General features: G+C 41.2%; 2 protein-coding genes across 3 annotated transcripts; both read left to right on the plus strand.

Annotated features, from left to right (window-relative positions):
* Positions 1–2: 2 nt before the first annotated feature.
* mavs (mitochondrial antiviral signaling protein) lies at positions 3–6,269 on the plus strand. The gene is made up of 5 exons (XM_041061322.1): positions 3–85; positions 2,378–2,500; positions 2,848–3,028; positions 3,400–4,148; positions 4,272–6,269. Exons 2-5 carry the CDS (start codon positions 2,378–2,380, stop codon positions 4,905–4,907), a joined length of 1,689 nt encoding a protein of 562 aa, XP_040917256.1. The 5' UTR covers positions 3–85; the 3' UTR covers positions 4,908–6,269.
* Positions 6,270–6,814: 545 nt separating this feature from the next.
* Positions 6,815–13,914, plus strand: pank2 (pantothenate kinase 2). 2 transcript variants are annotated; one of them, XM_041060043.1, is made up of 7 exons: positions 6,815–7,201; positions 7,729–8,081; positions 8,672–8,925; positions 10,394–10,570; positions 10,823–10,946; positions 11,458–11,583; positions 11,698–13,914. In XM_041060043.1, the coding sequence occupies exons 1-7, from the start codon at positions 6,988–6,990 to the stop codon at positions 11,746–11,748; spliced, it is 1,299 nt and encodes a 432-aa protein (XP_040915977.1). In that variant the 5' UTR covers positions 6,815–6,987; the 3' UTR covers positions 11,749–13,914. The 2 variants fall into 2 exon arrangements, with proteins under 2 accessions (XP_040915977.1, XP_040915978.1); XM_041060044.1 differs by having other exon boundaries at positions 10,394–10,537.
* Positions 13,915–14,305: the final 391 nt, after the last annotated feature.

Below are 14,305 nucleotides of genomic sequence, written 5' to 3' on the forward strand. Positions count from 1 at the left end.
TGAGGGAGACAGCGCAGAATTTAGTGAGCGCAGGAGTTTCAGTGGAGAGGGAGGCACGAACTGCTGAGTCTTCAAAACAGGAAAGGTGAGCTCTGATGTATTATGATATTACGATATATAACCTAGCCCTAATGGCTATTTACATAGGACTCACGTTTCATTGAATATTTTAGAGGGAAATATCCTGCGAAGTCAGGAAACAGCGGTGGTATTAGCTAGGTTGCGCCGTATTATTTATGGAAAGTAGCTTATAACATGTAATTCCTGTTAGTTGGCATGTTTCTGACATATTTCTGTCCGTTGCTTTGTTGCTTATGTACAGCCTTTTTTTTATTCTTCCCAGTCTTCGTCAATTGTTAGGCTTACATAGGCTTACAATGTATTTTGTTACAAAATGTTTACGCAATTTATAGACTAGGACCAGTTTCTACTGTCCTTGCTGTTTGTGTGCAGCCTTTTTTTAAAAACAGTTCCCTACTTTCTTGTTCAAAAAGTAAGCTTGAAAACTTTTCTCATTATTCAGCACTGATGCCTGAATGTCTTTACTTTCACTTCTGGGTAGGTCTGTCGTTTCTTGTGAGCTTTGTTTGACATATCAGAGTAAGATCTGAAGGAGTTGTTGTGAGATTTTATAGATCTGTTAGGCATGAAATGTGACCCAGACTCTTGGAAAGCCAAGGACACTGGCAGGAAAGGGACTGTCCTCACCCACCAGTTTAGAGGTCATTCATTTGGCTCAGCTCTGCATAATTTGCCCTTGTGACAAGGTGCTTTCCCCGCGTCTCACACCACCTCCCCTGTCTTGTTAATCTGCAGTCTCTCATCGCTTTACACTTAGATGCACCCTTGCAAATAATGCACACTCACACAGACCTGTTTGCATTCCTTTAAAGGCTTGTCTACCTGACAGGCTGTGTGTGTGCGTGTGTCAGGTAAACCATGGCCTCTGTGGGCTAATGATACCAGGAGAAAGACTTTGCTCTTTGGTCGCTGCCTCTGACATTTATTCCATTTTGAGACAAAGTCAAACTGCTGCTGTCCCACATGTACACTAAACTTTAACTGTTTGACGTGGTCAGTGGCGATATCCTGTGAACACGTTTCCCCTGACTGAACCTGACAACAGATTACTTTAGCTTACTGTTTAGGTACAAACAAAGCGGAGGTTTTAAGGTGTATTCAATACAAAAAAAAGTACGCCCAAGCTTTCTATTTCACCCTGAGAAGCCACTGTGATGGAAATCTTTGGCACTGTTTAATTCATGATGGAAGAAGTTTCTATATCTGTTTTAAGCATAAGTATTTATTGAATCTCGGCTGAGGAGACTAGAGATGAGCAGTACAAGTTAACGCTGTTGTAATGCCACACAACTCTGGAGGTTATCGTCCTTACAGGTCCTCCTACAAAATTTACCCCATGTCAGAATAAGGACATTCTTTATGGGACCAGAGCACCTGTCCTTACGTTTGTGAAGATTGTATTGGGTACCAAATTCTTAACATTTAATCACCTTCTCCTAACTCAGATTATCTATTCTCATGCAACTCTTTCCCAAGGGAAGACAGTCTGTCTCAGAGATGAAAGCTCTGTTCACTCCTACGACTGGAAGTTCAGATCATCGTATCTTTACGACCTTGGTTGTTATCACAGGCCACTGGTACTGGGCCAGCTTGAGTCTACCAGCGTCTTCCCAGCTGTCCTTGATACAGACAGTGAACTATTGCTTTTAGGGCCCACTTGTAAGTGACCTGTGGAAGCACTGCCTAATACTACCTAAAGACCTAAGTGAGGAAAAATTCCTACACAGCCATGGGAGTGTGTGGACACGTTTGGAGGAACACGTTTGAGACTTTCATGCTGCACATGAAGTTCAAATATTAATCTAGACATCGAGGTGATTAATCAGTGACTAGTTCGGGCCTGTTCGCCTTCTTCTTACTCCAAACAGCTGCAACCTTGAAAAGCAGGAATGTTTTTCTCCCCTTGATGGAGAGAAAGGTCAGATTCTGTGTTTTTGAAAAATGAAAATGAGACAGAAATTATTTTCCTTTCTTTACACCATGACTGGTCTTCACTTTCACTTTCAGTTTCATCCCCAACAGAATAAAAGTCCCCTTACTGTGTCGTTGATCATTACTGGCTACTAAGATCAGGTTACCTCACTGTGCTTTTAGGTACTTTCACATTTCATATGTGGTAAAAGAGAAACATAGAGATCAGGGAATGTGGCCAAGCTGCATTGCCAACTGATGCATTTCAATGCAGGAGAGTGTGCTATCTGTTTAAATACCCCTTTGCAAAATTACCCAGTAAAAACCTGGCATGGGTATCAGTCTTCACTATCTCTGCGTTTTTGTCCACACTCTGATTTCACAGATGTCGTTTGCCAGTGACAAACTCTACAATGGATATCTGCGGCGGAAAATGCCAACCATTGTAAGCAAGGTGAAAGTGAGAGAGATAATCATCCATCTGCCTTGTTTGACTACTCACGACAGGGTAGGTCTCATTAGGTATAATGTTTTTTTTTTTTTTACATTTTTATTACTGTCATAATGTAAATATATCCCAAACAGGCATTTAGAGAAACACTGATAATAAAAGGTGTAAGCAGTGTGCTATTTACCTGAGGCCAATATTGATATGAACATTTGAGATATAATAAACATAATAAACATTTTTTGGCAAGGATGCTCAACTTTGATTATTGTTTGACAGGATGTTGACAGTTGTATTCAGTTAAGTTTATTATCAGAGATGAAAGTAACAGTATATTTTGAATGACAAATTACAAGACTAATGTATGTTTCCTTTTGTTTTGTTTTTTTAATTAAATGTAATTTTAGGAAAATATAGAGGCAAAAAGAGAGACTTGTGGGAATTATGACGGCATGGTGCTACTTCTGGACTGTCTGAAGAGGAGAGAAAACTGGCCGGAGCAGTTCATCGAAGCGCTTGAAGCGTGTGAGCACTCAGCTATAGCAGATGAGATCAGAGCTGAATACAACGCTCTGAGAGGAGTTAACAGTAAGTCAGTTAATCTCCCTGGCACCGTATATTATACCGTAAGGATCTAATGTTGTTAAAAGTATATGCTGCTTAAAACTGCTGTTGTCTTTCAGTTTCTCTATCGGCTGTGTATTGTGTGAGGTATTCAAGAAGTTAAATGAATTAGGGTCCTATTGAGTCTGATTATGGATCCACTGAAGTTTGTTGGAAAACCACAGAGTTTAGGCTCAGCCTTCTCACAAACAGTAGAATAGAGCCTTCTAGTTAAATCTATAAAAACATAAAATGTCCACTGAATTTTTCTTAACAGGCTGTGCAGAATAATCCTCGTTCGTGACCAAACATTTTCAGTGGCTGAGAAAGTTGAGCACTGTTTGTTTTGCTTCTAGATTCCAACCCCAGCTCCCCTTCAGCAACTGTCATCAGGGCACACGTCCATCCAGCACCATCTGCCAGTCATCTGTCCGTTCCAGAGAGCGGAGGAAACACTCAGGCAGCTGTTGCTCACCCGGCTGAACCGTCAGCTCCTCCTGAGCCAGCTGTTCAGGCATCGCCCCCTCTGGAAACCCCTGTTCATCCACAAGCCCAGAGCTCAGCAGCCCATGTACCAGAGGCTGTTTCCCCACCCGAGCCTGTTCCTGATCCTCCACAGTCAACTCAGATTGAAGTGGCACCCCCTCCATCAACACCTCCTCCTTCTCCTGAGACCCCTCACACTCCAGCCAGCACCCCACCATCACCACCACAGAGGGAGTTTAAAACCCACCAGGAGCCAGAGGAAAACTCTGAATCAGAAATCCAGGATATCTCTGTTGAAAATGGTGTGACTCCTGATGAGGCGAGGGAAGGACAGAACAATGTTTCAGTCAACTCTGTGGCGACTCCTCCACGTTCCCGTCCTGTTGAGCATTGTGAAACAGACAGTTTGTCCCAACCAGATCTTCCCCAAACAATAACGACAACCACAGAGGTCAGACCACCACAGAGTCCCTCTCCAACTCAGGCCAGCTCAGATGTGACCGATGGATCCTCTTTGACCCCAGAGAGGCCTCCAGTCCAGGACACTGCCCCTCCTTTTGACAAAATACCTGTTGTTGTCCTGGAACCTGAGGAGACATCTGAACCTTCTACTACACAGGTAAATATCAAATTAGGATATTCTATTTGTTGATGTGATGCACCTGCCAATAAGACTTTATGGTGCACACAAACTTAGGTGTATTTGCTACCTAAATCTCATCATCATCAATTTCTCCTGCAGGCTGTTGAAAACAGGCCTCAGACAGAAACAGCAGCTTCAGCCTCCCTCCTGCCTGGTGCTGCTGGGTTGGACGCCTCTCTCTTAGATGACAACACTCTGTGTCTGAGCAAGCCTGGCCAACTCATCAGCATCCAGCCACAAAATCATGACAGTCCTACTATTCCCGCACACAACCTGCCTGAGGAGCCCTACTCAGGCAATAGTGAGCGTCTGGAAATAAGCGATGCTGAACCGGTCTCTTCTGGGCTGTCATGCCAGGAGAATGGCATTGCACATAACGAACCAGAGGAGAACCACTACGAATCTCCCTGTCAGAGTCTGGAAATGCAGGTGGTGCGGGTGAATGTGGTGCAAGTATCAGAGGAGCCGTCCATCCTTAACCTAGACGGCCAGATCTCAGCACCACAGGCTCAAATCATCAATGGTGAAGCAGCCAGAGAAATCACTCCCTCGAGTCTAATCACTCCCTCTGGTGAGAGCAAGCACCCCTCTGAGCCTGCACCAGGCCTGAAAACGCTGCCGGATTCAGAGGAGAAGACGACCTCTCGCACCCTGCCAGCAAATTCAAAGTACATTCTGACAGCTGCAGGAGTGGGCGCCTTTGCACTGCTCATGGCATGGAAGTTTAAGAATTAAAGGGATTTAATACCTTTAAAGAAAGAGAAGATTAGGCTTTAAGGCTTTTAAAAGAGGATCTTAAGGGTATTGTGCCTTATTGTAGTCACTGGACTGGGATTGCATGAGGCAGCTGTTTAATAATTATCTATTGTAATAGTAGCTGCTAGACCTTTGATCATGTCATTAATTGCAAGTCTGTTGTTAAGTTGGACTGTGCTCTATTATGTTAATGTTGATTGAAATTTTACCTAGTGAGCAAAAACCAAATTTACCCTTCTTATTCTAGTTAGGGAACGTCTTGGAGCTTTGTTGAGGTCTCAGGTTATTTATGCTGCACATATTTGGTTTGTAAAGACAGACTGAGGCTCTTTATTAATGATAGAAAGGTTTGTATGTTCACTTGTCTGATAAGCACTTTGAAGATAAGTCTGTTGGCTAGTGTATCAAGGACCTGAATTTTACTGAATTTTACTGAATGTGGATTGTGGAAGAAAGGGTACCAGCATCACACACATTCTCTTTTCCTGTTGATGGTGGGAAATGGGCTGTAAATGATGACTTATGCACTGTCTGTATTTATTTGTACATATATATAATATATCTATACTCTATATATGTATCTAATTATGTGTTTTAAGAATGGACTGATGTGTCAAAAACATTCCACAGCATTCACAATGTCTGAGATATTCAGCACTCAATGAATCAGCCAAACATGGTATTACGCATTTTGCAGTTTTATCTGGTTCATAGTCTAGACCAGTGGTTTTCAAACTTTTTTGAAACCATGGCAGTCCTTGGTAGCAACTTTTCTTTCATGGCTCTGTCCCCCAGTTTCTTTCTGAGACAGAACGTGTGTTAATACCGCATTATATTTAACTGTGATTTTAAACGTTTATTTTGATGATTTTTGGTATGTTTTGATATTTGAAAACATAAAAATGTAGTACATGTCAACATTGCCCAGATTTTTATTACAGGAAGACATTATTAAAAAGGTACTAAGAAAATGTAATCTTGCTGCATGCTTGGCAGTTCCTTTGACAACCACTGGTCTAGACACCATACTATGTTATCAACTGGTGTAAGTGTCAGAGATATTTCATTTTAATATAGGATTTCCTCTCCTTTTAAATAGAAACAAGATGACTGTGTCATGTTCTGTGAGGTAAGAGTGTTTATTGTAAATGGCATTGTTGGGGGGGGGGTAATTTAGAGGGTTTTGCACATTTTAAAAGTATTTTTGAGCTGCAGAGATGAAATGTTTTGTCAGTATGATTCACGTAAAGTGTGAATTATAATCTCATCTGAAGTTTTATCTAAATTTGTGTGCACTGTCTCTAGCTATGCACTCCACCAATTTCATCAATAAACCTGAAATTACAAAAAAGAAAAATTCCTTCATTGAATGTGCATTTTGAATTACATGTAGAGGAAACATGAGTTAATGTCAGATCCATAAAATTTCAATTTCTGCTTTTCCCCCCAACTTCCTTAGACTGTCACACAGAGCAAGGGCGATGACATTTTTTTAATCAGAGACTCATAGGCCCTTTACACTATATATATATATATATATATATATATACTATATATATATATATATATATATATATATATATATATATATATATATATATATATATATATACTGTGTCATGTCACAGTAACAACATCACTGGTGTAGATAATGTAATGTCACATTGTCATGGCGCTCTGGGACACATGGACAGAACAGTCAATGATAACCGTATTATCTCAAGAAATTTGTATTTTAATGGCAAAGATTTTGTCGACAACGTTTTTTGTTCAACAAAATCAAGACAATGTGACATCAGGCTCCTTTTAAATACTGTGGGCTGACCGATTCGCACTCTCATTGGTGCTGGCTCCTTTCAATCACTCGCTAACCCCGCCCCCTCAGTCTTGACAGCGTAGATAAATAAGCCATGTACCTCAGCCGCAACGATACACCCACTTAGTTGGCTAATTAGCTAGCTTATCTATCCCCGGATTTTATAATTCGCGCAAATCGCTGACTTTTAATGGTTTAATTTATCATAAACTACAGCATATATGTAGTTAACTAGTCCTTTAAATGGCGCTCAATGGCCACCAGCGCGACGATGATACTATCGACGAAGACGAAACGCCCACGAAGCAGCCGCGCTCCAACAAGGAGATGCCCGGCTATTTCAGAAATGATCCCAACAATGAGGCGGCTGCGACGGCCGGAAGAGCCACATCTGAGCGGCGGACCTCCAGCTCGACGACGAGGCATCGGACCGACTCGGTGAAGAAAACAAGGCCGCGTAGGTGTTAACGGTTCTACCCTGGGCTTAGTGTATTTACTGGGAAAGGCACCGTTGCGCGTACACATACACACAAAAAAAAAAAAAAATCAGAGGCGTTCCCCACGGAAGGCAGTCGGTAAAATTATAGATTTGAAAAGAAAATCGTGGAGTGGGCTGCATAAATTCCTCTAAATAAAAGTTAAAAAGCCCGTATAATGTGCTGGGATGATGCAAAAACGGACTAAATTAATTTGGCATTGGTATTACAATGTAATATCGGGAGCTGTAGTGGCAGTAAATAGTCAGGATCTATTTTGCAACAAGATGGCGTTCGCGGTACACGCTGTGCTGTTGCTCCTGTGGATGGAGCTGCTTGCCTTTATGTGGGCCATCATTGAGTCATCATCTCTGTTTGTCTCCACTGTCATTAAGCCGTTAGACACTGAAGATATATATTTTAGTATCATTCAACGTAATAGATGTTTTTGGTCAAAATGTTTGATTGGGAATCATTTTTATTGCATATATTATTTCACGTAATGCAGCATTTCCGTGGTTTGGGATGGACATTGGAGGCACTCTGGTGAAGCTGGTGTACTTCGAGCCCAAAGACATCACAGCAGAGGAGGAGCAGGAAGAGGTGGAGAACCTGAAGAGCATCCGGCGCTACCTCACCTCCAACACCGCCTATGGCAAAACGGGCATCAGGGATGTGCACCTGGAGCTGCAGGACCTTACGCTGTGCGGCAGGACGGGCAACCTGCACTTCATCCGCTTCCCCACGCATGACCTGCCGGCCTTCCTGCAGATGGGCCGCAACAAGCACTTCTCCAGCCTTCACACTACACTGTGCGCCACTGGAGGGGGGGCGTACAAGTTCGAGTCTGATTTCCGCACGGTGCGTCTGCAGTGTTATGCTTTTTGTTTGCTTTTACAGGCTGGACAATGAGGGTAGACCGGAAGGAAATGATAGAGAGAATTTTGAGGTGATAACATATTCGCACCTGAAATTACAGCTAAACATGTAGCAATACTAATAGTGGATATCAGGGAAAAAAGGACATTGTTTTAGATGTCTCATATTGAGCGAGAAACAAAGAAAATTCACTTCATATCACATTGTTAGCCTCAGTTTCTTTCTGCAGCACAGAGGGCAGTCGTAACTTATCTATTAGTTCTAAGTTACAAACTTGACAGCAGTGACAATAAGATAAATCCTGGTGGTTGCACCGTTTCACCTTGCATATAAAGGCTGATATGTGCTCTGTACAGAGGGATATACATAGAACATACCAGGAAAGAAAAAAAAGCAGTGGTAACTTGTAGGTTTTAGTCACAAGAGGAATCAAAAAGATGTGTAAAGAAGGTTCCTGTTTTTTGCCCCCTGCTTTCCCTCCTCCCCCAGTTTCCTGCCTCTGTGTTGTCCTGACCACATCCTCTCGGTGATGTTATCCATGTTCTCTTTTTCTGTCAACATAAAAAAAAAAGATGGCAGACCTGCAGCTTCACAAGCTGGATGAGCTGGACTGTTTAATTCGGGGGGTGTTGTACATCGACTCGGTGATGTCCAGTGGCCCCTCTGAGTGCTACTACTTTGAAAACCCCACAGACCCCGATCACTGCATCCAGAGGCCCTACACACTGGAGAACCCCTATCCTCTGCTGCTGGTCAACATAGGGTCCGGGGTCAGCATCCTAGCCGTCTACTCTGAGAACAACTACAAACGAGTCACTGGGACCAGGTAATTATCAGTGATGGAGATTTGCTGTGCACAGGTTATTAGTCATTTTACAGTTCATACAGGTTGTTAGGAAGGAAAACGTTCACTCTTTGATGGATAACTGATAAGGCTGGCTGTTGTATTTAGAGGCTCACAGTGATATGCTCCGTGAAAATGAGTTTTTACAGGGTTAGAATTTACTTATATATCGCTGAGTTGTTTACATTTTAGTATTTTGTGTTCCTGATGCCTTTGCAGCAGCTTAACTCTGAACATACTTCCTGTATATTAAAAACATTGCTCATTGAGATGATACCACAGAGAATTATCACCTGACTCAGAGCAAAGTTCTGTTTGTTTACAGTGTAATTGGCCAGTATTTCTTAAATAATGTACTGTAATGTGTTATTCTTAAAATATTCTTAAAATCCTCCGGCACAAGTTCAGATTTTAATAACACTGTTAACAGGGGACATCATCAGTGTCAAAGAATAAATCAGTGTCATGAATATCATACATACATATATGAAGAAATCAATTCCTGTAGAAAGAACTGAGGAAACTTCTGTGGAATATCTGTCTGTGTACAGCAATTTTACAAGGATTTGACACATAAAGCAAAGTCTAAAAATACCACACAAGATATTCTTGAGTTTTTAATTTACTTTGATGATGAGTGGAGCCTTCATCTGACGCCGATGACTGACTAAAGCAGTTGTATGGAGGTCAGATTATATTCTACAGTCTTAAGTAAATAAGTAAAAGAATGAGGAAAATAAACCAACAAAACTTTATTTGTCGAGTACAGCTTTACACATGTAGGATATTTTGGTTTGTGTTACTTGCTCCAGATGTCGGTGGAAAAACAGAACAAAGACCAAAAATCTAAAAGTGACCAGTCAAGCATACACAGGCTGATATGAGGTGAAAGTGATTCAGGGAGTCTGGTTTGGTGGGTGGCCTGGTGCCTTGGTGTGAAAAGCAGCAGTAGGTTTTTTTTTAGGTGTCAGTGACCAAACCACTTCCTGTAACAATTGTTTGCTTGTGAGCCAAAGCAAAATGGTCCTTTGTCAGTTTGATTTCGGTTCATTTTCAATTTTGAATTAAGTTATTTAAAGTGACAGTTTGGCTTTTGGTGTTTTAAGTAAGTTTTTCTTTTCTTCCTCCTACTCTCTCCACTGGTTTGTTTTCACGTGTGGTTTCTCTGTCTGGTGGCTTTGAACGGTAACCATGAGCTTTTTGCTTTTCCTCGACATAATGGCCTTCTGTCCTGTGTGCTGGGGAAGGAAAACTAGATTCAGAGTTCATTTGAATCGAGAGTCTGTAGAATCTGCATAATAAGTGTTTTATTTGACTTTATTTCCTAAATTCCACATTGTACTTAATTTTAAACTTCAAGTGAGAAGTTGTATTCCAGTTTGGTGTATTTTACATTGCTACAGTATTAATAGTTGATGCGTTATCTCTCTGTTAATCTGTGCTTTCACAGCCTCGGGGGTGGGACCTTCCTGGGCCTGTGTTGCCTTCTGACTGGCTGCTCTACTTTCGAGGAGGCCCTAGAAATGGCTTCTCAGGGGGAGAGTACCCGTGTGGACAAGCTGGTTCGGGACATTTATGGAGGAGACTATGAGAGGTTTGGACTGCCAGGCTGGGCTGTAGCCTCAAGGTGCGGTTTACAGCAGCATTTCTTTTCGTACTGTAGCTCACAAGCCTGTTTGTGGTGGATGCCAGCATAAACAGAATCACAGCCTTAATGAAGCTGAGATCCAGGACAGAGCTAAATTTACTCCGTCTCCTGTCCCAGGGTGAAAACAAGAAGCCTTGATTTCAGTTTGATGCATTCTGAGCGAGACCTTTTCATCCACAGTCTGATCCTTAAAACTGCTCATCTAATATGTTTCATGCTTTGATTTCATAGTTTTGGCAACATGATGTCCAAAGAGAAGAGAGAGTCGGTGTCCAAAGAAGACCTGGCCAGAGCAACGCTGGTCACCATCACTAACAACATCGGCTCCATCACCCGGATGTGTGCTCTCAATGAGGTTCGTGATGGGGGGTTAGAATTTTGGTACCAGTTCGACTTTGCATCAGCCAGTGGGTGGAAAAACCCTTTCCCCTCCAGTGTCCCTGTTGTCTGTTTCCTCTTTGCGTTCAGCCTCTTTACGGTGCTGCCTTGTGGCGTCTTGATCAAGCAGCATTGTACAGGGCTATGAAGGCGAAGGGGAGGTAAGCTGCTTTACCGACTGAATGAGATGTGTTTTGTAATTTAGCAAAGCAACAGGTTTCAAACACACAGTAATCTGTAGTCAAGTTGCTTTGTTCATGGGGCAGCCAGTTTCATTACGATCATAATGATATTAGCAACCTAGAGAATGGTCAAATTTCTTAGCTCGACTTTGGTGTTGTATTACTGCCTTAGCAGACTTTACAGAGGTGAAAATATCCACAGGTTGACACATGGGTGGTATTTGTCTGTTGTGTTTTTACTGTTTTGAGATCATCAGGTTGCCCGTTGCCCTAATTATTTTACGCCCCTTCTCTTTCTTTACTAAGAACATTGAGAGGGTGGTGTTTGTTGGGAACTTCCTAAGAGTGAACACCCTCTCTATGAAGCTGTTGGCCTACGCCATGGACTACTGGTCCAAAGGCCAGCTCAAAGCCCTCTTTCTACGGCACGAGGTAAGTAGCTCTACCATCCATTCAGCTCAGAGACCAGAAATGTACTTTCTTGCTTTGATGGGCTCTGATTTATAACTACTGTCTTGTGCTGCTTTTGTTGTTGTTTTTTTTTAGGGTTACTTTGGAGCAGTTGGAGCCCTGTTAGAGCTTCTGCATCCATCCTAATCCGTCCAAACTACATCCAAAGAAGTACTTGTCAATCTGCTGTCATTAGCACTTTATACTGTTCAGAATCAGACGTTTGTAAACTGGTGAGAGTGAATCCTAAATTTTGACACACCCTGCCACACACTCTGCCATGTGCTGTTGTGGTCAGTGGATGGAAGTCCTTTTCCTTGCCCTGACCAAGGCTGTATGCAGCAAAGTTGACGGAGTTACTGTGTGTAGGACTTTGGAGAAATGAGCCAGATTTGGTGGGAAACATCTCAAGGAAATTCACCACAGTTGCCTGAAATACTACTACATCATCAGGTAGTCCTGTCTTGTGGACTGCATGTACCCGTCAGTGGGTATCAGGTCCTGGGCCAAATATTTGCAAGTACTTATTAGGGTTTATTTTACCTTACTTAGGTACCAGATGGATGGGATTTGGACCACTGTAACTGGGTGATGCTGTATGAGTGTATGGGGGCTAGAATGCAAATGTACTCAAAGACTTCACACTAGAAATGCATGGGCGTGGGCTTAAGAATATATACATATATTTTACTGATTTGTTTGGTCTATAAAATGTCACAAGATTCCAGAGCCTAAGATGACTTCTACAATTCTAAACCCCAAAATATTTCTACTATTGTAAGACAACGACGAGCAGGAAATATTCATATCTGAGAAGCTGGAACCAGGAAATTAATTTTTTCCTTCAAAGAATAAACAGTTTAAAAATGACCATGCTGCCAGTTGATTTTCTGTCGACTTATTTCATCATATTGACATGAATGATTGTGATTGTGATTCTGCCATTCATTTAAGTTGCACTATAATGTGATCAGTGTTACATCACCGTGCTAATAGCGCTCCCATCCACCTGGTACCTCTGATAAGCTAAAACACTGCGAGTCATTTACGACCACGTATTGTTTGTGTTTTATCTGTGAGCATTTACTCGTTGTGACTATTCTGATTTGAAATGAGGATGTAATTTATAAGTGATTTTTTTTTTTAACAGTTGCTGCAAAAAAAAAAATCGAGCAAGTTTTCTTCACTGGATGTTGATTCACATTTAAACTTAAATTTCAGTCTCTCTCTTAACTGATACCATAATTGATAAAAATGCAAAATCCATCACAGTTGCATCAGACTTATTCTTTAATGGTGACATAACTGTTACTGTTGTAGAATTTATATCATTTGCAGATTGTTTCTGTCTTGATAAACGGTGAATATCGTTGCATTTCCTGATTGAGATCTCAGTGCTTGTAAAGTTAATGAACCCAGTTGTTTACTCTGAGCTGTTGTGTTGTTGCAACAGTGCTGGTATCAGGAAATTTGGACAGTGGGTGTCTCGGTTAGTGAGACTGTAATGAAGCGTGAGAAATTCAAAACTATTTCGGGCCCCAAACATCTGCCCTGCTGAAGTGCCCTTGAGTCCCTGCATCCTTCTACTTGTAGAGAGAAATCAGAGCAAATGCAAAGTTAGATATTGATAAATGTGCACCTCAAATGGAGGCGAAAACTCGGGCATTACATTGCTGAAATTTCCCCAGATTCAAGAGAGAAAGTTTTTTTTGTTTGTTTTTAATGCAGAGACTTGATGCATTCCTCCAAGACCTCATGACTCCAACCTACTTCTGTCTGGGTTTAGAATATTCAGTATGTACTTAAACATTGGTGTTTTAAATTCAATGTCAAAATCTTCCCAGTGTTATGACAAGCTTGAACTTGAGGATAATTTAACATTGTGTCTTCGAGGTGTGCTATTTGTCCAACCGTTTTATTTAATTATCTGTCCCACTTTATTGTCACCTGTTTTTTCAGTCATCAGTGCATTAATGGATTACAGGGACCATAATGAAACTACCTAATGAAGACATTTGACACATTAAACAGTTGGAAGTTCAGTGGACACACTTTTTCAGCTGTCAGTTAACTGAGGTTATGTATGTGCAGGTTGTAAACACAGGAAACTGATTATGAATGAAGTGCCTGTCATGGTTTTGTATAGAATACAATACGTGTTCAGCAATGTGATTTAAAAGGACACGGAGTGATTTGTAAATCTCAAGGTTTCCCTTTACTGTTTGCTTGTACTTTGCAACTTTGTATTTTCTTTTTACAGAGTTATTCCAAGTTTCTCTTTGAAGGTTCCTTATTAAATATGAACTTTCCATATCTTCGTGACTACTCGTGGTACTATTACCGCACTAACATACTGACTGACACGTAAAATTCATGCTTTAAAAATCTTACTGAAGAAAAAGTAAGAGTAATCAGGAAATTGTACTTAAAATGTCAAAAGGAACGTATTCAATGTATATACAGTTGGATATTTGAATCTATAACAAATCATTATTTATTTATTTATTTTAGGCTGCTGACCTGACAATATTTTGTCTACAGTTTTTAAGTTGTTGGTGTTAGTACAGTGTTAGTACACTAACATCACTCAGACTGTGTGACCCTGTTTAAATTAGGCCTGCCCACCAGCTTCATTATAAAGTTTCTGACAGTTATTAATTTGATCAATCGATTAAGATTTAAAAAAAATGGCTGTCAAAATGAA

Source organism: Toxotes jaculatrix, chromosome 17, assembly GCF_017976425.1.
Source record: "Toxotes jaculatrix isolate fToxJac2 chromosome 17, fToxJac2.pri, whole genome shotgun sequence".
NCBI lineage: Eukaryota > Metazoa > Chordata > Actinopteri > Toxotidae > Toxotes > Toxotes jaculatrix.

Coding starts and splice junctions, on each gene's coding strand:
- mavs (XM_041061322.1), top strand. CDS start 2,378: ATGTCGTTTGCCAGTGACAAACTCTACAATGGATATCTGCGGCGGAAA. Junction 2,501..2,847: donor GTTTGACTACTCACGACAGG/GTAGGTCTCATT, acceptor ATGTAATTTTAG/GAAAATATAGAGGCAAAAAG. Junction 3,029..3,399: donor CGCTCTGAGAGGAGTTAACA/GTAAGTCAGTTA, acceptor TTTTGCTTCTAG/ATTCCAACCCCAGCTCCCCT.
- pank2 (XM_041060043.1), top strand. CDS start 6,988: ATGGCGCTCAATGGCCACCAGCGCGACGATGATACTATCGACGAAGAC. Junction 7,202..7,728: donor GGTGAAGAAAACAAGGCCGC/GTAGGTGTTAAC, acceptor CACGTAATGCAG/CATTTCCGTGGTTTGGGATG. Junction 11,584..11,697: donor CCCTCTTTCTACGGCACGAG/GTAAGTAGCTCT, acceptor GTTTTTTTTTAG/GGTTACTTTGGAGCAGTTGG.